The 24,873-nt window shown below is 42.4% G+C and overlaps 1 protein-coding gene across 1 annotated transcript in view; it reads right to left on the bottom strand.

The window, feature by feature from the left end:
* tnni3k (TNNI3 interacting kinase) overlaps positions 1–24,873 on the bottom strand; it is a gene marked incomplete at both ends in the record, with an annotated part of 34,921 nt that overhangs the window by 3,788 nt on the left and 6,260 nt on the right. Inside the window, 17 exons of the mRNA XM_080722733.1 lie at positions 916–975; positions 5,436–5,545; positions 6,346–6,478; positions 9,011–9,063; positions 10,134–10,186; positions 10,400–10,504; positions 12,038–12,232; positions 12,615–12,672; positions 12,782–12,874; positions 13,276–13,332; positions 13,843–13,926; positions 14,636–14,785; positions 16,678–16,772; positions 17,337–17,441; positions 18,226–18,373; positions 19,892–20,030; positions 24,535–24,633. Coding sequence (XP_080578859.1) covers positions 916–975; positions 5,436–5,545; positions 6,346–6,478; positions 9,011–9,063; positions 10,134–10,186; positions 10,400–10,504; positions 12,038–12,232; positions 12,615–12,672; positions 12,782–12,874; positions 13,276–13,332; positions 13,843–13,926; positions 14,636–14,785; positions 16,678–16,772; positions 17,337–17,441; positions 18,226–18,373; positions 19,892–20,030; positions 24,535–24,633 — 1,737 coding nt within the window. The remainder of the gene's footprint in view (positions 1–915; positions 976–5,435; positions 5,546–6,345; positions 6,479–9,010; positions 9,064–10,133; positions 10,187–10,399; positions 10,505–12,037; positions 12,233–12,614; positions 12,673–12,781; positions 12,875–13,275; positions 13,333–13,842; positions 13,927–14,635; positions 14,786–16,677; positions 16,773–17,336; positions 17,442–18,225; positions 18,374–19,891; positions 20,031–24,534; positions 24,634–24,873) is intronic.

Below are 24,873 nucleotides of genomic sequence, written 5' to 3'. Positions count from 1 at the left end.
ATTATATTATTAATACAAAACATGTACGTTAAGTCATAATTCTTAATGTATCGTTATCATTTTAACTAGTCAGCAGAACGAAACGTGATTAAAAACGTTACTAATTATAATTCAATTATATGATTGTGAAATTGACCATTCTGCATGATTGAGTACTTTTATGTTTGGTTAGTTTGATGCCAATACGTTTTTAAGTTTACTCAAGTAAAATTCAGGACTTTTAATTGTAACAGAGTATGATGACATTCCAATCACTGTAAGTCCATTCCCCAACACCTATCCATAACTTACAAATAACTGTAATTCCTGCCTTTAAGAACAGTACAGCTATGGAAAGCTATGATAAATATTTTTTTATTCACTCCTTCTCCTATATTTCCATAAACATAGACGTTTTCCCCGTTAGTGGCTTTATTTTTACTTGTTAGCTTACATTTTGTCCAAAGGAATTAAAATGTTGCCATACACCTGAATAACTGGGCCAAACATAAATACATAATTGCGTTGTTATTAAGTCATGGATGTTTGAATCTTGTTTGAAAATCAATCCTTTCTCCAGGGTCTATTTTCAGCTAGACTTTTCAAATCAGTTATTAGGCTTTTGCATTGAAACACAATGGTAACATAACTTTGACAAAACGACAATGCACAATTACTGTATATGGTATATTATGCTATGTTTTGGAATTCATGTCTCAAGCAAGTATTTGCAAGCTGATTTTCATATTGAACTTAATGGAATCCAAATCCATCCTAACTTACGATAATACATATTGAATAATACAATCAATATTACAGGATTTGAATAGGAAGCAGATGCATTTTATATTAAGCTACAGTAAATCGGTATGTAAGCATATTCCCAGTAAAACTTGATGGAATAATAAAGGCCTTATCTTAAAACAATCCCCATACCTCAACATTGCACAGACATTCCTCCAGGTTGGTAACCACCTCAGAGAACTCAGGCCTGTCCTGAAATGGAGAAAGCCGTTTCTGGTAAGATTCTAGTAAATGGAAAATGGACGGTGCATTTATATAGTGCCCTTATCCAAGGCGCTTTACAGAGATTGTGCATTACATTCACCCCATTCACATACCGATGGCAGAGGAAACCATGCAAGGCACCAACCTGCTCATCGGGAGCAACTAGGGGTTCAGAGTCTTGCTCAAGGACTCTTCGACTCTGGGGGAGCTCGGGATCGAACTGGGAACCCTCCATGTTCTAATGGCGGTTTCTCTACCCCTGAGCCACTGCCGCCCCTAAAAAACGAACTCTATCCACCTCTTTCCGCTGGAATTTACTGGAGAATTTGTTGCACCACACTTCCGGTTAACAGCAGACATACAAGCTCACGTCACGTCGCAGATGCAGCCGTTGTGAGCTTGTAGATCACACTCGGCTGCGGCGCCGGAAGCTCCGTGCAACTTCTGCGCAATGCACTATGGGATGTTGGAAAGTTGTGGATAGCAATAATGTTGATGTCCCCCTAATGCTTAATATATACTCGCTCGCCAAAAACAGCAGATCTACAAGCTCGCAAAAGTGTTGCACCGTATAAGTGGAAAGTCTAAATTAGGCCTAAAACAGATGCAAACACACACACACACACACACACACACACACACACACACACACACACACACACACACACACACACACACACACACACACACACACACACACACACACACACACACACAGACACACACACCTGTGTCCTCCCCTATCACTCATTCTAGTCCACCCACACAGGAAGTGAGCTTCAAAAGCAGAAGCAGACCTTTAGATCTCTTCTCTCCCTGTGTGAAAGAACAAACACTGTGCCACCTTGGAGCTGTTCAATTATACATCACATCTGCTGACAACAATGGGCCAAGGTCTGTCTGTGTACTGCTTTTAATGAATAAAACCCATACATGGACCAATGAACACAAGAAAGCAAAGATTTAAAGAAAATAAAGAAATGAATACTCCTCAAAGGGCTTTTATTTTGAATTGACGTAAAGGAACCTTCTCTCATTACCGTACAAAAATCATCGTACCCAGTCTACTGTAAACAACATAACATGTTGGTGTCTTTAATTATATTGATACTTGGATAAATAAACGAAACCATTGTTTAATCTAAAATGTCTTACAGTGCCCCTGGATGTGAGATTGTGCTTATAGATCAAGGTTTGATCTTGAACCAGCATTAAAGATTTTTATTTTCTCAATCATGGACCAAGTAATATTACATTTTAAATATTTCCAGTTTCATGAGCCTAGGGCACTTCAAATCTGTCATTTACTGGTTTTACATTTTCCCCATTCATACAAAACTTTTCAGTCTTTGTCTGACAGCAGAAGCATATAAACAGCTGACATGGCAACGTTGGCTCACAGTCTCATGGGTTTTTACATTTGAAACATGCTGTACGGAGCCTGCAATCACAGTGTGGCACAAAACATACCCATAGAAGATCACTGTGTACCAAACAGGTAGGGCCTTAGGGAGGGCCTCAGGGGAGATGTGTGCCTTATACATTCCTGCGATGGCTGCTGTGTGTCAGACAGAAAACCTCTTATCTCCATATTTAAACTTTTTGTGTTTTTGAGCGGTGGTTACACCGTCTCCTATACGTGGCCGTGTGTGTATGCGTGTGTGTGTGCGTGTGTGTCTGTATGTAGCCTGCAGGCCTGCAGTACCTTTTATGACCACACATGTTAAGGGAGGGGCGCTGTTGTTCAGGCCAGGCCAGACCAGGCACACACACACACGCGCACACCAGAGATTCCGTTAGCCGGTATTTACCGGCCATTGGCCGGTTAAATGTTTAATTGGCCGGTAATTATAAAGTCCACCGGCCACCGTGGCCGGCTGGGAAAATGCCTCTTAGGCTATTTTATCATTTAATCTTATTATACACATAAGTAGGTCTATTTGTCTAAAGTAGTAAAGCTACAACCATTAAAACCTATCATAATTTTAAATTTGTATCATGTTCTGCTGTGAGTCTGTCTGACGACAGCGGAGCTCACCGCCACCGCCACTGCTGCTGCTTCATGCTGCTTCATGCTACGGCTCTTTGAAATGAACGATAGCATTGTGAGCTTGTAGATCAGCTATTTTCAAATGGCAGATATGTACCTATATATGTCCGAAATAAATGTATATAGGGTTGAAGTTATTTGTAATTATAATCAAAATCTACAAAGTAACTACTAGAATGAGCCAGTCTTTTGAACGGCTCTTTGAAAGGAACGGATCCCAGAGATCCGGCTCACTTCAAAGAGCCATAAATCCCATCTCTACTGTGCTGCGCGCATTAGATCAGTCTATCGTCGTACGATGGTTACGTGCATTGGAAATATCAGAGCTTCAAGCTCACAACAAGGCGAAACGTGCCGCGCCCACTTTAACCTATTCACTTCTTTTTTTGGCAAGCGATGCCTCTACATAAGTAGATAGTTAGGATATTATTTTGTTGGAACATATTGCAATTGCATCTGTGATAAAGAGGAAGGAAGCCCAGCGCAAACATAAAATGGTGTAATTATCAGTTGGGTGGGTGCACGGTGCACGCACATACAGTATCTCATCTGCAAACACGTAGGGCCTATGTGACGTTCAATATAATATGGCCGATAAATTAATTGATTGGCCGGTAAAATATAATCCTGCCGGCCAAGGTGGCCGGCCCCAAAAATGCCTAGCGGAAACCCTGGCGCACACACACACACACACACACACACACACACACACACACACACACACACACACACACACACACACACACACACACACACACACACACACACACACACACACACAGGGGGGAAGGGGGGGGGGGGGGTAAACCACCGCTCAGTTCACACGGGTGTGATTTTTGTTTTTAAATTACTAATACTTGATCATACTACAGTGTCACACAAAAGTATCAAAAGTAGTAGTAGTAGATCTGTAAGCTCAAGCTGAGCTTATAGATCTGCTTTTTGCCATTCTCAAACTTGATCCTGAAAAATAACAGTTTTGGACATACAGAACTCAGTGATACTCAAACTCAAGCCTGCGTCCAGCCCGTGGCACAATTTTGACTGGCCCACCAATCAATCAATCAATCAATCAATCAATCAATCAATCAATCAAAAATGTATAAAAAAATACTATTACATGAATAATCATCCAGGAAGGGAAAACTGTGTGCACTCATTCAGAGCAGCAGCAAAGCCTCAGCAAGTGCCGAAAGGTTGATGCAGAGAAACGGCACTTTAACCGAAATGGACAGATGCTTTTGCTTTCATTTTACCATCTCATGCAAATTCAATACCAATATGTTTAATTTGCCAGAAAACAATGTCAGTTGTTAAGATCGACAATATAAGGCACCAATGAAAGACAGAAGTTATCAAGTATCATTAATGCTGTCATTTTATCAACTGGTCCCTGCATGGCCCCTTGCCCTTTTTGTAATGTGGCCCACAGGTTCAGCTATTTGAGTATCCCTGAGTACTCTATGGTTTCCACCTGACAGAGACAATAATTCTGTAAACTGGTCTCTCATTGAAAAATACACACGTTTTCACCCTGGGACAGTGTGGGGCACAAGCAGGGCCGAGACAATGCCCAGAGGGAGCGGGAGTCCATGACCTCCACAGAGGCGGTTGGCTGGCAACCAACCAACCTCCCCTGGCAAACAACATGGCCAGATGCACAAGGCAAGGAGGAGGAGGAGGAGGAGGAGGGGAAGGTAGCAAAATGTGCCAGCATGCCCGGTTGTCTAACGACGGTTCTAATGAGACATAATAAACACGGCAAGCCTGTTATAACCACAGCGGACCGACCGATGCAGAGGGAGGTGCACACAGTTCATGTGTACTGATATAAATGTGCTGCCATGCTTTAATGTAGCATCATGGGGATAGCGCGGGCGGGCCTGTTGTCCCATTCATTAATGCAGTACCTGCTTATGCTAGCAGCAGAGTCAGCATTCACTCACTCACCTCTCAGTGTCTAAACATGTCATTATGCTGCGAGCTGACTCAGCGAGACGTGAAGTGAGCTTGTAGATCTGCACATTTTGCTCTTGTATTGGAATAAATAAGGGGTAATTGGTTTTTAAATAATAATAATTAGTTACATTTCGTTACTTAAATGAACTTTTGCCTGCCTGCTTTAGGTTAGCTCTAACCATAATCCATACCATACATACTCAGTGTTCATTTATCCATTTGTGAATTAAAATTAAAGCGGCAATCTGCAACTGATTTTTAATGAGTAAATGTTGACCTGAAGGTCAGAATTCATGTCCAAAAACCAAACCAAAAACAGGGATGTGTCAAAGGTCGTGTCCAACACAGGAACTAAATGTCTCATCTCCGAAAACAAGCGTTCCTTTACAAGCCATCCCCTCCTACGGATACAATAATAGCTTACAGTACAGTACAGTACCTCTGGACTGGAGTTCCAGCCCCTCATCAGGAGAGCAGAGATGGGCTTGGGGATGGAGTAGCCCACAGGAGGCCTGACGTGATGGTAGGCCATGTCTGCTGCTGCTGCCGCTGGTAGGAGCAGACAGGGCTGTCAGTGATTCTCAACCTATTTAAATTCACTTTTTTTTTTTTTTCTCTATGACCCAAATAATCTACACTGTAAAATCCACACTTCACCTAGTTATGATGACTGACCTCGGTCAGTTGTTCTCATGTTTTTGTGACTTGAGACTTCTTTTTAGTTTGTTTTCTTCTTGACCACAAGGTCAAAATGTAATTTCAGTTTCATTGTTTACCATATGGTATAGTCTCAATATACACATTATTTTCATAGCATTTTGTTTAGACTGATCCTAGGTTCTTGGTTCTCTGCATTTTGTGTACGTGTTTAACTTGCTTATTGTAAGTCGTTCTGGCATTTTTCTTTTAACTCAGGGAGAGAACAAATGGAACCATTTACATGTGTACGTTCTCTGAGTGACCGTACAGTACAGACCCATAAGGGTCAATCGCCAGCTAAATAAATCAAGGACCCCTATTTGATCTCCATTAGGCTAGATCATCTTTGATCTCCACTGAAAATCTTTTCTAACTGCTAAAGATCAAGTTACAGTATACTCTATCGCACAACAGTGTCACCAGATGCAGTGTGATGTTAGTTGAAAATGTGTTATTTTCTGCGATAGCGTCATTCTACAGGGAATACATTTGGGTTAATAATCAAAAATAATTGTTGATTTTAATTTCCTACAAGGGAAATAGGTTGGCTGTATATTTTATGTACCCCGAGTCTCTAAAGCTATAGCTGTTATTATTACGTACTGTCATTCAATTCAAGTCACTGATCAATAAATGACTAGAAATATTACCAGGTTTCAAGTGAGCGAATGGGATCTCTCCAGTCAGCAGCTCCCACAGGCAGAGGGCGTAGCTGAACATGTCTGCCTTGACTGTATAGCGGGTGCACTGGGTGAACACCTCTGGAGCCATCCAACGCAGGTTCTACACACACACACACACACACACACACACACACACACACACACACACACACACACACACACACACACACACACACACACACACACACACACACACACACACACACACACACACACACACACACACACACACACGAGGGTGTCACAAGGGGGGAAAAGTGGGACTGAGTTACTAGGGCCCAAGGTGGAGGGGCCTTAATTATTTTATACTTTAGCTATTAAAAATATTTTTTGAAAAGTCGTGAAAATTTGTGCAAATCTTTGAATATACAGTATGTATTTTTTACGCAAACATTTGTAAATATAATGTTGCTTCTGGGGGGTCCCTGGAACTAAATATTTTGAGATGGGGGTCCGTGGGCAATAAATGTAATTTTGGTGTTCCTTCACATGAAAAGGTTTGAGCACCACTGACATAGACACATTTAGAAGACGATTTTTACCATAAAGAAAATAGCAGATCTACAAGCTCGCAGTGTGGCACCGAGCTTGTATATCTGCTATTTTTCAATAATGAAAGTACAAAATAACGCGTAATAATGCGTTCCCAGTCTATATGGGTTAAACCCCCTCCCCCTATAACTCATTCTGAGCCCAGGACATTAACGGATTAGGGGGTCCAGAGTGCCCCCTCCCGGCCCCATTAACGGCCGCTGTCTTATTTTGAAGGCCAGAAGTCTAGACCGGAAGTACTTCCGGTCTGACGTCATCGGATCGTGCGCCGGAACCGATGCGTGTCCACGTGGAGTTGTGTAATGGCCGACCGGGAGCTTTTATAACTGTGTAAAATAAGCGAGCATCTGCCTCCATCCTAGCTTCTAAAGTGTAGTTTTGAGATAATGGACATTAAAGATGAGATCGGCCGTCCACCTCAATGTTATGGGATGACTATTGTGTGCTCGTGGAGCCGTGATGATGACAAATCAGCGCGGATTTCGTCTCCGGAGCGTCGGCCATTGTACTAGGTATTTTTACTCGCCGTTACAGTAATATATTACTTTTCCCGCGACATCGCGTGGATGGCACTATAGATACTCTATTACTTTTCCCGCGACATCGCGGGGTTGGCTTTTAATGAGTTAAGAACATTCATGGGGGGCCCGCACTGAACCCTTGTACCCAGGCCCCAGAATTTGGTGCGACACGTTTGTGTAACTATGCAACGAGAATGATAGCATTTTAGTAGGTTAATTTGATGAACACCTTGCTCTAAAGTTGAAAATAGCTGATATACAGTACAATCTCACAATGTGTCGCGCATTGTGAGATTGTACATGTAGATCGACTATTTTCCGAAGTGTGCTTCCGGCTATACGGCAGTATAAATCAGGCACATCTCTAATCCCAAGTTCTAAATGCCTAATCCTAACCTGAATATTTTATAATGATTTTATAATATTTTACAATAAAAGATTTACAAGTAGGCCTAGCTGTAAAAAATATATTTTTAACCATAAAACAACCATATCGCTTGAGAGGACCACGCACGCACGCACGCACGCACGCACGCACCACGCACGCACGCACGCACGCACGCACGCACGCACGCACGCACGCACACACGCACACACGCACACACACACACACACACACACACACACACACACACACACACACACGCACACACACACACACAAATTCAATTAAAATCTGTATACTGTTCTGCAAGGGATCATTGCTTAAAACACACATAATCACATTATATACCATAAAACCCTCAAAACAAATCAATACAGAAACAGAAAAATCATTAATCACACATCCTGTCACACACGTACAAACACACACACGCACGCACGCACGTACGCACGCACGCACGCACGCACGCACGCACATGCACACACACCCGCACATGCACACACACCCGCACACCCACGAACATGTACTCGCCCACAGCCAATTACTGTTGTAAAACACTGTACTCCAGCGAGAATAACTGGTTGCTCAGAACAGGCTGTACCCAGAGGACGTAACACACTTAACACTAGACTGCTGGGCCAAGCACTCTGGGTGCTGATGACTCAGCACACACTGAGAGACACTATTTGCATGAGGGCAGTTTTCTCTGCGGACGGTAATTGATGGCAGGAGCTCCAGCCAGGCCTATAATAATGATATATGCAATGCTTTTATCCAGAGGCCTGAGTTATGCTCCGCCGCGCCGCGGTGTCGCTAGGGCCAAAACGGACGACCTACAAGCTCACGAGGCGTCGCGTAAGCGACGCCTCGTGAGCTTGTAGGTCGGTTGTTCTCTGGGCGTGCGACACCGTCGTGCAACAGAGTATAAGACGGACTTATTATAAGTACCGGCGGCGCAGACGTTTTTAGTACAGGTGAGAAAACAGGGCCTTTCATCCTAGCAGTGTTTAGTGCCACGATGCACCACCCGCAGAGATATGTAGCACTGCAATGTGCTGTCAAAGTGCGTCTCTGACTTTACTCTGACGTACCTGATGGTTTTTACTCATGCTGTGCTTTAAAGGCTGTTACGTAAATCAGCTATAAAGAAAACGCGGTGCACACACAGACTAACCCCAGGCTGCTTGGTCATGTTGTCCTCCTGAACGGACTGCAGAAACCTGGATTCTGCCACAGAAGCAAGAGAACATTTAATAACACAAATATGTCACACCCTTTTACTTTCGAAGTTAATATCTTATGGCAAAGGTTCAACAGGGGGTCCTCAGAGTTACTACAGGGGGTCCTCCAAATCTTTGTGTGATTTATATTAACCACTTGAACCCTAGCGTCCATATTCTGAGAACCAAAAATAGCAGATCTATAAGCTCACAACACCTCGCTCTGCGAGGCGTTTTGAGGTTTGGTGTAGAGGGGGAAAAGAGCAGACTAAGTACAGAGTGAAAGGTCAAGCTTATTAGTTGCTCAACACAAATTGACATGGATCCAAAATGCACTGATGATTGTCAAACAATGAAACTGTTATCGAATCAGGTTGTGGGGGTCCCTGCTTCATCTCTCTCTCGAATAAAGAGTCCATGGCCTGAACACGGTGAGGAGTGAGGACCCCTGTTTTATGGCATTTATGCTGGATTAGACTGATTGGTTGCAATGACTACAGAACAACATACTCTATTACAGTGGTTCTCAACCTGTGGGTCGGGACCCCCAGAGGGGTCTCCAAATTATTTTGAGGGGTCCCGAGATGATTAGCCAATGTGCAACACTGTTTTCTCACTCAAAAGTAAACAATCCAACATAAAATGTAAGTGTATAGAGGTATATGCACATTTCTAAATGACAATTTAGGACTTTTTAATACCTCTAGAGGAAAAAGTTGTGAAAATAGCCGATCTACATGCTCACAACGCCTCGCGTAGAACTGTGTTATACAAAAAAAAAAATTACTTTCAAATATGATTATTTTGGGGTCACGGCCAGAAAAGGTTGAGAACCACTGCTCTATTATACATACAACTGATAGCTGATAGCAAGGAGCACATGCGTCAAAGCCACATCATCCAGGAAACTGGATGGAACTGGAACTGTGACCAACATTTCCTGTGTGCCTTCGATGATTATGTCAAGTAGAAATGTAGCAGGAAAAGAAATTGGAATCAGGCAGAAACAATACAATAGCAAACCCTTTTCAGAAAAAGAAAGAAAAGAGAAAACGCTGTACTAAACCTGTAACATACCTCCAAAATCAGCCACCACAGCATGTCCATCCTCATAGAGCAGAATATTGTGACTGAAAGGGAAACGCATGTGCTCGTTACCAAAATAACAGTTATTCTATTTATCACCTTTGGCATTTTGTCACTTTGACAGGATAACTGTCATAATTATGAAAGGCACGGTTCCTGACAATTATAGGTTTCTTAAAAGAAAAACTAAAAAAGGCACAGAAAAACAGTATTTATAGCGGCCCCTATCCCATCCCCATTATGGCTTTGTGCCTTACCTGTTGAGGTCTCTGTGGATGATAGGTTGCGTGAGGTTATGCAGGTACTCCATGCCCTTGGCCACGTCGATGGCAATGATGAGCTTGGACTGCAGGTCGATCAGCCTGTCCATTGACACATCATTAAGCCATTTAGGCGTAGAATTATTGAAAAAATAGCAGATATACAAGCTGACAGCGTGGCAACGAGTGCCGCGCTGCGAGCTTGTAGATCTACTATTTTTGAAAATCCTGTCTTTGAATATATCTTTTTAAAAGCGAACATTTGTAACTCAAATATTTGCTCTGGGGGGTCCCTGCCTGGAAAAAAACATATTTTGAGATGGGGGTCCATGGCCAAATACATGAATTTTGGGGAATCCTTGTCATGAAAAAGTTTGAGAACCACTGATTTAGAAGTAGAATCGTCTCAAAAATATTCAAAGACTTGCACAAAACGATTTTTCAAAAACAGCGCTGTGAGCTTGTATATCTGCTATTTTTCAAGTCTTTGAATATATCTTTTTAAAAGCAAACATTTGTAACTCAAATATTTGCGTCTGGGTGGTCCCTGGAAAAAAATATTTTGAGTTGGGGGTCCGTAATTTTGGGGGTCCTTGACTAGAAAAAGTTTGAGAACCACTGATTTAGAAGAAGGATTTGACCCGATTTATAGAATCAGGTCAAAAAGACTTGCACAAATGTTCACCATTTTTCAAAAATAGCAGATCCACAAGCTCGCAGCTGTGAGCTTGTATATCTGCTATTTTTCAATATAGCTAAAGCATGAAATAACGGTTAAAGTGGTTCAAATGACAACATGACACAGATTTGCGATCCCGGACCAAAGGGCTTAAAGGAGGGGGGCCACTTAGTGGGCGGATCAATGGTCCCTGCCAATCACCACCCCGCAGCCACTTAACACAGATCAATAGGACAGTCTATAAGACGGCAGCACCTGGGCGTGCAGTTAGTGGAACACTTCATGTGGATCAATGATGAGCCCGACAAAATAAAAGGGGGAACAGATTGGTGTGCAAGACACTGTAGATGAAGAGACCGATAAGACACATCAGACATGTGTCACTGGGTCGTGTAAACATGTTCTTATTGGACACGGAGTAACTTTGCAGTTGATTGTTCACTCCCGTGTCAGTTAAGTACATTCAGAGGAACTTTGTCGATTTGACCACATGAAGCTTATGGCGTCCCGCTTCAGTGCATGTCATAAAAGGCGAACATTTCTGTGTGGAGTTTGCATGTTCTCCCCATGTCCCCTAGCCTCGTACCCGCCCTCTTCCGGAAACCATTTCATTTGTTTCTCGCAGGAATCCTCCTGGATAACGGAAGTTGGTCGTTTACTAGGCTACGTGTCCCCTAGGGTAGGTACCCTCACAAAAAAATGAGCCTTCATCAGAGCATAGCCGAAACGCGTAAGCGTTATTTTTCGGTGTGTGCCAATAAAGAAGTTTGTCCTCCATTGATTTGACGTTTTGGATGTGCTACCTTTTTGGCATTTTTTTCAATTCCTACTTTTTATGTATACTAGACTTTAGGTCTAGCACAGAGAAAACCCATTGCTGATGCTCAACCTCTTAAGATATTTCCTATGTCATAACATATCCAAACAGCCCATGTGCCTTACAAACATTCACACACCGTTTCTGCTCGTGCAGCAGGGAGAACAGAGATCCCCCAGAGATATACTGGGTGACGATGGCAAACTGGCTGGGGTCGTCCAGGCAGGCGCCCACAAACTGGATGACACAGGGGTGGTTGAGGCGACACAGGATGGACACTTCTCTGCAGAACATGTCCACGTCTGACTTGGAGCAATACGTGTTGGCTCGATAGCTATAGGCATGGCAGAAGACATTAATGAGTGACTTTGAGGGATGTGGTATAAATATTGTCGCTGCTGGGCATAAACATTGTACAGTATGTCCAAATCTGTACTTTTCAGGACATGATAAAGAAGATCCAGTGTATCCAATGTAGTTATTATTTAGTATTGTTAATACTTTTTATTGGTTAAAATCTATACTAACTTTTAAACAAGTTTCCAAATTGTCCAAAAAGGATACATTATTTAAGGGAAAAATAGCAGATCCACAAGCTCACAATGCATCACACTGAGCTTGCAGATTGGCTATGTTCTGTTAAAAGAAAAAAGAAAAAGAGTCTGTCCAACAGCAATGACACAACGTAACTTTAGATGCATTAAAGTTATGATTACCGCTTTATGGCGACAACTTTGTTCCGGCACTTGCCTCTGTAGACCTTTCCAAAAGAGCCTGAAGAGAAGTTCAAGCAAATGTGACGTTCAAGTAAAAAATATTTGGTCTGGTGAGGAAGCATGTCGGTTGAGAAAAACTCAGAGATGATGAGTCTGTATTGATTTACCTGAGCCAATGATCTCATTAAACTCCAGCTCAGACAGTTGGAGGTGGAAATGGCATGGAAGGCTGGCTCTGAGTAGCAGAACGTCAGCTTTCTCTGCAAATTGGATCATATTTCAGAAGTTATTTATTAAAACCCATTTAGGCCTAGAATTAGAAGGATTCAAAAGACACTTATAGAATCGGGTCAAAATTCTAATGTTCACGACTTTTCAAAAATAGCAGATCTACGAGCTCGCAGCGCGGCACTCGGTGCCGCGCTGTGAGCTTGTATATCTGCTATTTTTCAATAGTTAAAGCATAAAATAATGATACACAAAATGTGTACCCGTTCTAAATGGGTTAATATCGGGGGACAGCACTGAACGACATCGTCAGCAACAGTAGCTACAGCATGTTCCATCGCTTGGCAACAGAGAGAGTGTACAATACGTCATACCAGCTGACAGGGATTTTAAGTGCAAGAAGTACACTTTAGGCTTCACCACTCTTCACTACCTTTAGTCATGCTTTTGATCTTGCCCAGGGGAGATGGCACAGACACGTAGGATCCATCTGAAAGACAGCACACAGAACATACAGTACATGTAGGGGTGCAACAGTTAATAGTTAACAGTTAATATAGTTAACTAATCCATTATAAAAATCCCTAAATTAAGTTTATTTTTTCTTTCCAGTGTTTTAAAAAGAAAATAGGGAAGAGCTATATAAAAGCTCACAGTGGGTCGCATTGTGATGCATTGTGAGCTTGTAGATCTGTTATTTTCTAAACTTTTGTTTTTGGCTTAATAGGATTTGTCCTTAATAGGAAAAAACGATTAAGTTGATTCTAAAAATTCTATTATAATGTTTTCTTGTTGATACAAAATATTAAAAAAAACATGCTTTTTGATTAATCAATTAATCAAAATATTAACCAATAGACCAATCGCTAAGAAAATAAATGTATAGTTGCAGCCCTACATACAGTACATGCTGTAGAGTACATGTCCACATTCATTAAATGGATTGTCGCATGTTTAAGTGGCAACTGATCCATAGTATGAGGACAGCAGGGAGACTTACCCCCTCCAGGCTGGGAGTACTCGTTGCAGGGGGAGTCGTCGGGTCGCTTGTAGTGTTTCAGCAAAGTGACAATGGCATCATGGCCTGAGATATAACACACAAGGTAGGAGGCATCACAAGATATAGTAAATGGTGCATTTTTTTCCAAGGTGCTTTACAGAGATTGTGCATTACATTCACCCATTCACACACACATTCATACACTGATGGCGGAGGAAACCATGCAAGGCACCAACCTGCTCACCGGAAGCAACTAGGGGTTCAGAGTCTTGCTCAAGCACTCTTCAACACCAACTCTGGGGGAGCCCGGGATCGAAATGGGAACCCTTCGGGAACCCTCTGTGTACTAATGGCGGTTTCTCTACCCCTGAGCCTGCCGCCCTACCTATATATGCAGGTCTGACTGTTACAGTACTGTAAGCCCAGATATTCTCAAACATTCAAGGACATCCAAATTGACAGTGGTGGAAAGGGTACTCAAATGTTTTACTTAAAGGAAGACTTTGCCACTTTTCAACCCATCTTCATATAATAGGTCCTCACTAATGGGTTTCTGACCTGCCCACAAAAAAAAGCTATTTTTTAGTGAGGACCAATTATATGAAGATAGGTTGAAAAGTGGTGAAGTACTCCTTTAAGTAATAGTAGCAATACCACAATATAAAAATACTTCTGTGTTCAAAATGTTATTTGAGTAAAAGTAAATGTTATTTGAGTAAAAGTACAAAAGTATTGGCATTAAAGTAAAAGGTTGGTTGAGAACCATGCAAGGCATACAGTACGACCAGCAGACCTTTCTCGTAGGCCCACATCAGACAGGTCTGCTCGTCCTTCTCCCCGCTGGACCTGCTGGGGTCGCAGGCCACCAGGTTCATGTCTGCGCCGCTGTCCAGCAGGAACTGCACCAGACGGATGTGACCGTGGTAACAGGCACTGTGGAGACCTAGACACAGCAGGCACGCAGGGGCGTCACAAGGGGTAGGAAAGTGGGACTGAGTTACCGGGGCCCAAGGTGGAGGGGCCCTAATAACTTTATCTATTGAAAAATAGCAGATATACAAGCTCACAGCGCGGCACCGAGTGCCACGCTGCGAGCTTGTAGATCTGCTATTTTTGAAAAGTTGTGAAAATGTGTGAAAATCTTTGAATATATGTATTTTTTAAGCGAACATTTCGAACTCAAATTTTGCTTCTGGGGGTCCCTGGAACTAAATATTTTGAGATCGGGGTCCGTGGCCAAATACATATCATCTTGGGGGTCCTTGACATAGGTTTCTTGCACACATTTTCACGATTTAAAAAAAATAGCAGATATGCAAGCTCGCAGCGCGGCACTCGGTGCCGCGCTGTGAGCTTGTATATCTGCTATTTTTCAATAGTTAACATTCACTAGCCCTTACCCGTTCAAAGATATGAGCTCCGAAATGATGTGCAGTGTGTGGATTATGGGATGTGCACTGTGCACACAGTATATGAGGCATCAATGTAAGAAATACCCGTTCCATTTAACGGCTACAGAGATACTGTGTACCGATCTGCATGATTTTGGACAACATCTGTAACAGGGCCAGAACTCCCCCCGCCCGCCCGCCCGCCCGCCCGCCCGCCTGCACACTTCCCCCCCCCCCCCGTGTGTGTGTGTGTGTGTGTGTGTGTGTGTGTGTGTGTGTGTGTGTGTGTGTGTGTGTGTGTGTGTGTGTGTGCATGGCCTGAACACCCCCCCCGTGTGTGTGTGTGTGTGTGTGTGGGTTTGTGTGTGATTGTGCATGGCCTGAACAACAGCGCCCCTCCCTTAACATGTGTGGTCACAAAAGGTACTGTAAATAGATATAGATAGACCATAAAAATGCTATTATACAGCATACGATTCGTGAAAGTGACAAACGGGCTTCACAGTTATGTCAGGTGTGTTCATATGCTGATGGTGATGCGATTTCAGATCAATTGCTCCAGCCACCGAGGAGAAACGCTGAGACAGACAGACACTCACTCAGACAGACACTCAGACATTCGCTTAATTATAGTATAGATGGGGGGCCCGCACTGAATCCTTGTACCCAGGACCCAGAATTTGGTGTGACGCCCCTGCAGGCACGTGCACACATAGACATCAAAGGGGGCTTGAGCCCCTGTCCTTTTATCCGTCTGTAAAAAGTGCCCGCTCTCCAGACCATGAATGCAGTTTTTGCTATGGTGAAAGAAATGCAAATGCACCGCCCCTTTCCATGCCATAGGTGACGGCAGCGTTCAAGAGAATTGCCTTGTCCAAACTCTCTTGTACTTGAATTCAGCATCTTATGTTGAAAGAATTGCCCTCTCTGTGTAGAAATCCAGTAATGCCTTGATTATGCTTAGTTCAGTGTGCTATCAAGTACTGAAAATAGCCGACCTCCAAGCTCACAACCCGTCGCAGTGTGGCGCGTTGTAAGCTTGGAGGTCTGCTATTTTCAATATTTGCACCCCCCAAAAAAAAACCTTTTAGAAATTTAAGCTCCTGCCTCTCTAACATTCTCTGCACGTCTCTGAGACACAGGTATCATAACTGGTCACATAGTGTCCATGCAAGTTAACCACTTACAGTAACCCATTTAGACCTTTACACCTATACGTTGTTATACGTATACCTTTCAAGCCAGGACAGCATCTGTGTCACATTAGTTGTTGCTATATATAATATATATATATATATAGTTGTAACATTATTATTTTTATTCTATAAACATTTGGAGTTTTTCAAAATACTTAAGTTTCGAAAGCAGCAGATCTACAATGTCACAATGCAATAAGGACCCTACGCAGAGAACCAGTGATTTACAAGACAAGTTCAATACACACCTGTATGTCCATCCCTGCCTTGGTGGTTGATGCTCGTGGCATTTTGTTTCAACAAGAACTTAACCATCTCCAGGTTTTTACCATAAGTGCAGGCGCTGTGAGACACAAATGCACACACTACCTCAGACGACATTTTTGATTTACTTGTTTCATTGTTTGAGTTATACTGTACATCAGGGGTCTTCAACGTTTTCAGCCAAGGACCCCTTAGTTGAGAGAGATGAAGCACACAACCATATCATAGATTCCATATTGTTTCATCGTTTGACAACACAATCATCAGTGTATTTTGGATTCATGTCAATTTGTGTTTTCAGATATTGGAATATGGAACCGTCCATACTTAATAAACTTGACCTTTCCCTTTGTACTTAGTCTGCTCTTTTTCCCCTATGCACCAAACCTCTTTGCCGAAAATAGACAATCTACAAGCTCACAACGCCTCGCTGTGCGATCTGCTATTTTTAGCTTAACTAGGGTTCAAGTGGTTAATATTAAAAAGGAGAAAAAAACGTTCTATCACTCACAAGATTTGGAGGACCTCCTGTAGTAACTTAGGACCCCCCCTTGGGGTCCTGGACGCCCTGTTGAAGACCCATCCTGCACGTCTCAAAATAAATGCATATCTGTGCTACATAAAAAGATCTCAATAGAAATACCTGTGAAATGCTGTTTCGCTGAATATGTTCTCCTTTGATAGGCTGTCTGTGCCAGAAAGCTGAATAATCTCCTTCACCGCCTCAAATTTGCCATTATAGCAGGCCCTACAGAAACACAGCTCTATCAATGTGATATCATCTCACCAGGGGCTATACTCATTTGCCCAGCGCTCAGTTAGGGCTGTCACAATTATTACATAATCGTCTAATCGTGATTATTTTACATAATCGTGATTATTTTTCATAATCGTCATAATCGTTTCCATGTCAAAAATAGTGGAAATAGCAGATCGACAAGCTCTCAACGCGTCGCATCGCGACGCGTTGTGAGCTTGTAGATCGGCTATTTCCACTATCAATGTTCTTTTTTAAGTACCGTATTTTCCGGACTATAAGGCGCACTTAAAAGCCTTTAATTTTCTCAAAAAACTACAGTGCGCCTTATAGTCCAGTGCGCCTTATATATGGATCATTCATTGACATTGACATTCCCTTTAGCACAGCTCCATCTGTTTGATGCATAACGCAACGGTAGCGTCTATTATGTGCGCCTTATAGTCAGGTGCGCCTTATATATGAAAACAGTTTGAAAATAGACCATTCATTGACAGTGCGCCTTATAGTCAGGTGCGCCTTATAGTCCAGAAAATACTGTATAAAGTTGTCAAATATGTCAGTAATTTCTTTGTATATTTAGCTTACAGTATGTGTCATATCTACCATGTGTAACTTCAAAGCCTAAAAGCCAAACAGAAATGTAATTGTCAACGACAAAAACACAATTAAATCGCCAATCGCAATTATTTGAGAGAAAATTAATCGTCATGTAAAATGTCATAATCGTGACAGCCCTACGCTCAGTCATGTTATGAAAATATGAAATACATACAGATGTAGCGGAGTGTCTCCATAGATATTGACAGAGTGAGGCTGGACATGCCAGTTGTTGCCCTGCAGGAGAAAGCGGACCACCTCGTGATGACCGAACCGGGCACTGAAGTGCAGAGGAACATGGTCCTCGTTGTCCTGGGCATTGACTAGAGGGACGAGTACAAACATCGCTTAATGTACCAATACTTTCTGTTCGTTTAACCCATTTAGGCCTAGAATTAGAAGGATTCAAAAGACACTTATAGAATCGGGTCAAAATTCTAATGTTCACGACTTTTAAAAAATAGCAGATCTACGAGCTCGCAGCGCGGCACTCGGTGCCGCGCTGTGAGCTTGTATATCTGCTATTTTTCAATAGTTAAAGCATAAAATAATGATACACAAAATGTGTACCCGTTCTAAAGGGGTTAAACTAGTGGGTCGCAACCTTTTCAGGCCGCGACCCCCAAAATAATCATATTTTAACTGGGGACCCCCCCCCACCCTGATGAGCACTAAGAGTTGAGGAATTACATTTTGTATAACACGGTTCTATTGTGAAAAGAGCAGATCTACGAGGCGTTGTGAGCATGTAGATCGGCTATTTTCACAATTCCTGCCTCTAATATTTGACAATTTTGCAAATGTTTAATTTGTCATTTTAGGTATTAAAAAGTCCTTAAATTGTCACTTTAGAAATGTGCAGATACCCTCTATAGTACTCTATACACTTAAAGAATAGAAGGGAAATAACCAAAAAACAAACAGCCAATGTCCAATGGCTGCGGAGCGGGCATTGACACCGGACCACCAACTAAGAACAATTACTTTTAGTGTAGCATAGAGATAACAATGAAACCAAAATCAAAATAGCCACCGCTACATTCTATAGTACTATTTACTTGTAGATGTAACAATGGTGGATTAATTATCTAACTTTTATCTAGGGACCCCTTGGAAGCAGAACTGCTGCTATTTTCACAATGGAACAGATGGAGTCAAACTAATGTAATGCCAACTCCTACAATTCCAAGTGCTTGTCAGGGTGGGGGTCCCCAGTTGACACATGATTATTTTGGGGGTCGCAGCCTGAAAAGGTTGAGAATCACTGTTCTAAAGGACAGGCAAAATGTTGCTGTGAGCTAATTGTATGTGTCACTTTGTCACTTATGACTCAAATGAGTTCACGACACTCTCCGCCTCATAGCCTACTCCTAGCTGGTCTCCGAGTCTCATTCCATTACCCGCAATTTATATATATCGTCGTCGCCGGGTGGAAACCTTGTATCTCCAAGTTTCAAATTTGTCCGTTCTTTCGCAAAGTAAAGCCCTGCTTCATCATACAAGGCCATCGCACAAAAGTAGTGAAAACAGCAGATCTACAAGCACACAACGCCTCGCACTGCGAGGCGTTGTGTGCTTGTAGATCGGCTGATTTCACTAGTTTAAATCATTTTTAAAATGGCAAATGCAAAACGAACGGTTTTGGACATACAAGTTTTTCACCCGACAACGACGATATATATCTATATAATATCTCTCTCTATATCTATCTATCTATCTAATATATATTTATCTTAATTCAGATTTCTTTCCTTTCTCTCAGCCAAACATCCAATGGATTCTTGAACTTGGGACTTAAAACACAACACTGTTTGTTTTGTTTGTGAATTCAAACCACTCACCATCGGTCTTGCTCCCGTCTGCCATCAGCATTTTGACAATTCCCAGGAAGCCCTTGGCAGCAGCCAGGTGTAACGGCCTGTCACCCACCTCACCAGTCACGTTCACATCTGCCCCAAACTTCAATAGCAGCCTGGTCACCTGAGAGAGAGAGGGAGAGAGAGAGAGAGAGAGAGAGAGAGAGAGAGAGGGAGAGAGAGAGATGACTGAAGTTGAATGAATGACGATGGGGACATATTTATAAGTAGAGGTGGAAAATACTCAAGTAAAAGTACTCAAGTAATTAGTCAAGAGTATTTTTTTTATGCTTTACTTTTACTCTTACTTTTGAGTAATTTAAATAGTAAATACTTGTACTTCGTTACTTTTCATTTGGACAATGAGTAAGAGTCATTTAAATTCAGTAAATAAGTAAAGTAAATTCAGGTTTTTGACATACTGTACATACAGTATCTATATTTTCTTAAAGATTTTATTAAAAGTGTTTTTCTGATTAGTATTTTTCTCTTCCTGCTTAATGACATAGCATTGTGGATAGCTTAGGTCAGGGGTCCCCAAATTATTTTGGGGGGGTCCCGGTGTGTGTGTGTGTGTGTGTGTGTGTGTGCATCGTAGCTTGCACGTCTATGTGCAGTATAGTCTCTAGGTCAAATTGACCGACTTCATCGGGACACACAGGGGTGCAATTTGCTAAGAGATACGTACATTTATTCATGAATAGATTTTCTCCATTGACTTTAATTAAAAATGTAACTTTTCCCAAATATGGAGATGACTGACATCATAGATGTCTGACATCATAAACCACATGAGACTGACACAGTCCATGCCCCTATCATTCCAAGATAGGGGCTTAATATGGATGACATCAGGGATCTCCATATATGGGCATAAAAGGGATATGGATTGACACAGAGATCTCCATATCTGGCCATTAATTTATTAGTGAATTCATTTTCCCCATTGACTTGAAATGGGAAAATTCAAATGTTAAGACGGAATTCATTTGCGAGTTTGACTCGAGTCACGGCAACCACACTTGCAATTTCCAACTGTGTCTGTCTAGTTTCATTAAGCGTCCCTTCTTCTTATTGCCAGACCCATGAAATGGGTAGGCCTACATAAGCAAATGTCGGTCTGTCTGTCCGGGTTTTCTATATAAAGGGTATATATGATGATGACATGATGATGACATGCCTACAAAAGGCATGATGTCATAAATGATGATGACAGACAGGGGGTCTGGCACAACCAGGTTGACCTGGTCTAGTTTCGTGTGTCCTCGTCCTTGATGAGATTGGTTGGCGACATCAAAGCGCTTCCTGCGAAGCTTGGCCAATGGTACCCCGGGGTGTGGAACAAACTTTGAGCCGTTTGTGCCAAGATGTAGTCCATATCTAGGCCAGATGTAGTCCATATCTAGGCCAGATGTAGTCCATATCTAGGCCAGATGTAGTCCATATCTAGGCCAGATGTAGTCCATATCTAGGCCAGATGTAGTCCATATCTAGGCCAGATTTAGTCCATATCTAGGCCAGATGTAGGCCACGCTTCAGAGTCCGGAGATTGGCCAAATTGTCAATACTAGAGATTAGCGCCCGCTTTGATCCTTTTAACCGTTCTGTAGAAAATCCTTAGATTTCCGTATTGGATGACGTCACCATACTTTTTTTGTCAAGGGTTTTCCCATTGGATGACGTCAGTGCAGACACACAGACGTAGGGAACCCTTGATTTCTCAATGACATGACAGTACAAATCACTGGTACAAGGTCAACTAAAAGGAGATCCTAGAAAGCACTAGGGCTTATTTCCACAGGAACCCCACTTTAAGTATCTCATATAACATTGAAAGACAGACGGATAGAACATAGTCATTTATCTAGGATAATATCAATTTCAAAAGCAGAAAAAGCATAACATCGAATACAAAGGCAGAAAAAAGGGGGGGGTGGGAGCATGGGGGCTTAGTCTATTTACAAGTCATGTGAGCAGCCGCCTGAAGGTGACTTTTCATACCGATTTTGAAGGAGGCTAGGGATTTGCTCTCCTTCAAGGCTTGCGGAAGGGCGTTCCACATAACTAATTAGAGCCTTGTTTAGTGTTAAATCTACGTTGATGACTCTGGTGTTGTGATTGTGAACATCCTTGACCTTCAGGAAGTAGTTTGTCAGGTACATGGGTATCTTGGAGGTGTAGTGTATCTTGTACACCAGGCCCATTGCAAGATGCTGTACTCTGTCAGCTACTTTGAGCCACCCCACGCCTTCGTGGTGATGATCGGTGGGCCTGAGAAGGAAGACCAAGCACGACCCTTATTAGTTTGTTCTGGGATGTTTGGAGCTTTAACTTTAAGGCAGCTGGGGCATCGCGATACCAGACAAGGACTCTATAATCAATGAGGGGCCCAATAAGAGCACCTCCTAGGGTCTTTCGAGATTTAGTATTGATCAGCGGGGCAACTCTTTGCAAGAAACAAATTTGTTGGTTGACTTTATTGATTACCTTGGTAGTCATTTTATCACTGGAAAGGTTAGCCTCCAAGATGCAGGCGCTAATTGGAGCGAAGATGAACTTTCAGCACACCAGGTCCACTGTGTGGCCAAGCTGGTGTCTTTTCAGGTGATCTAACCGACTGAAACTCTTGGCACACTGTTTACGAAAGGTTTTTCTCCAGTGTGGATACGCAAGTGTTTGCTCAGATTGCTTGAGTCTATGTACAATAGAAAGGTCTTTCTCCAGTGTGGACACGCTGGTGCCTCTTCAAGAGAGAAATGTAACTGAAACTCTTGTCACATTGTTTACAGATGTGAGTTTTCTTTCCCGTGTCGGTCAGACGACGGCGTCTCTTTACTTCCGGCGGTGTTAAAGTCTTGGTAGACTGTTGACGACTGTAAGGTCTTGATTCCTCTGAGTTTCCTTGCTGCTGGCTGGTTGGCGGGAACAGTGGGTCCATGGTCAAAGCTGCTGCTATGCACTGGCTGCAAAGGTCCAAGAATGTAATTATGTGTTACCTTACGATCTCTGTTGGAACAGCCCCTCTATAGGTAATGGCTCATCGATGTCTCTCAACCAGACTGTCATTCACACTGTGCAGTCTGGTTTTAAGCCAAGCTGATTCAAAGCTCACGTCATCATTATGTATTTACTACCAGTAAGACTCCCTAATCGGGAGATAAGCGACCAACGACAAATAGGCCAAAAAAATTTGTTTTACCAATTATCAAGAACATACGGGCAGTTGACAGTTTGCCATGGTTACTCATTGAAGTTGAATCTCCATATATGGAGATAACCTACGCATCACACTAAGTCTGACCTCACCAGCCCATATTTGGGCATGAGCAACTTATGTCTCCATATATGGAGATATGATGACATCACACAGTCCTCAGCCGATGATGTGGCGTGATGTCATACAATACACAAACGAGCCCTACAGTATAAAGGGGCAATTCTTGCCAGGAAAGAAGCATTTCTTCGACTCAGACCTTATCGCCAGGGTTGGCTTATAGCAGCTGTCGGTAGGACCATATATGGATTCTGTTAGTGTGGATCTCCTAACAGGGCATCATCTGGGATACAATCCCTTTTATGCCCATATATGGAGATCCCTAACAGAATCCCTTTTATGCCCATATATGGAGATCCCTAACAGCATCCCTTTTATGCCCATATATGGAGATCACTAACAGCTAACAGAATCCCTTTTATGCCCATATATGGAGATCCCTAACAGAATCCCTTTTATGCCCATATATGGAGATCCCTAACAGAATCCCTTTTATGCCCATATATGGAGATCCCTAACAGAATCCCTTTCATGCCCATATATGGAGATCCCTAACAGAATCCCTTTTATGCCCATATATGGAGATCCCTAACAGAATCCCTTATATGCCCATATATGGAGATCCCTAACAGAATCCCTTTTATGCCCATATATGGAGATCCCTAACAGAATCCCTTTTATGCCCATATATTATGGAGAAATCCCTGCTCTGAGTATCTGACATCAGTGTGATGTCACCTGTTTATGCCCATATATGGAGATCCCTGCTCTGCGTATCTGGTTGCTATGGTAAACAGTTGGTTGCTAGGGTAAAAAAACATGGTTGCTATGGTAAACAGTTGGTTGCTAGGGTAAACAGTTGGTTGCTAGGGTAAAACCATGGTTGCTAAGGTGGTTGCTAACGTACACTAACAAACCAGCAACAACAGACTGTTGCCACAGCAACGTACACAAAGGTTTGTGTACACATGTGGTGTGATGTCATACTGATGCGGAGATATGAGCAGGGCAAAGGTGTGACGTGTGACGTGTGACCGACCGACGGACGGCCGGTGGAGGTTTTCATAGTAAACTGCTCCCTGACGGTCGCAATGATGTCAGCCATGCCCAAATATGGAGTTCTGTCATTTACTGAGTCCTTGTCCCTTTATGCTCATATATGGAAGTACATATAAGTACTTTAGATATAGATTCAAAGGAAACGTGATCCATTTGTTACCATCTGAACGTATTCTATTACAGTGCTATGACGAATTAGTAACAAATGAGAAGTATGTTATCTGACTAGGTAAATATCAGGTGTAGGTGATAGTCATAGTAACACTATAGGTGGACGTCGGGTGTATGTCAGTACCTGCTCATGGCCGTAGTAAGCAGCAATATGCAGTGGGGTGAAGAACACAGCATCCTGGACATTGACATAAGCTCCGTGTTGTAGGAGTATATCCACTGCCTGAACAAAGGACAGATTATATCAAGCTTTTTATGCTGTTCATTCGTTTATCTGCAAACAAAATGTATTGCAGTGATCACACGAACATCCTTAGTAAGACATCTTTGATCTCAACAGTAGGGCTGTCACGATTATGACATTTTACATGACAATTATTTGTCACTCAAACAATTGCGATTAACGATTTAATTGTGTTTTTGTCGTTGACAATTACATTTCTGCTTTTAAGTTGCACGTGGT

Source organism: Nannobrachium achirus (assembly GCF_963921795.1).
Source record: "Nannobrachium achirus genome assembly, chromosome: 1".
In the NCBI taxonomy this organism is placed as follows: Eukaryota; Metazoa; Chordata; class Actinopteri; order Myctophiformes; family Myctophidae; genus Nannobrachium; species Nannobrachium achirus.
This window is presented reverse-complemented; position numbering and strand designations above follow the sequence as displayed.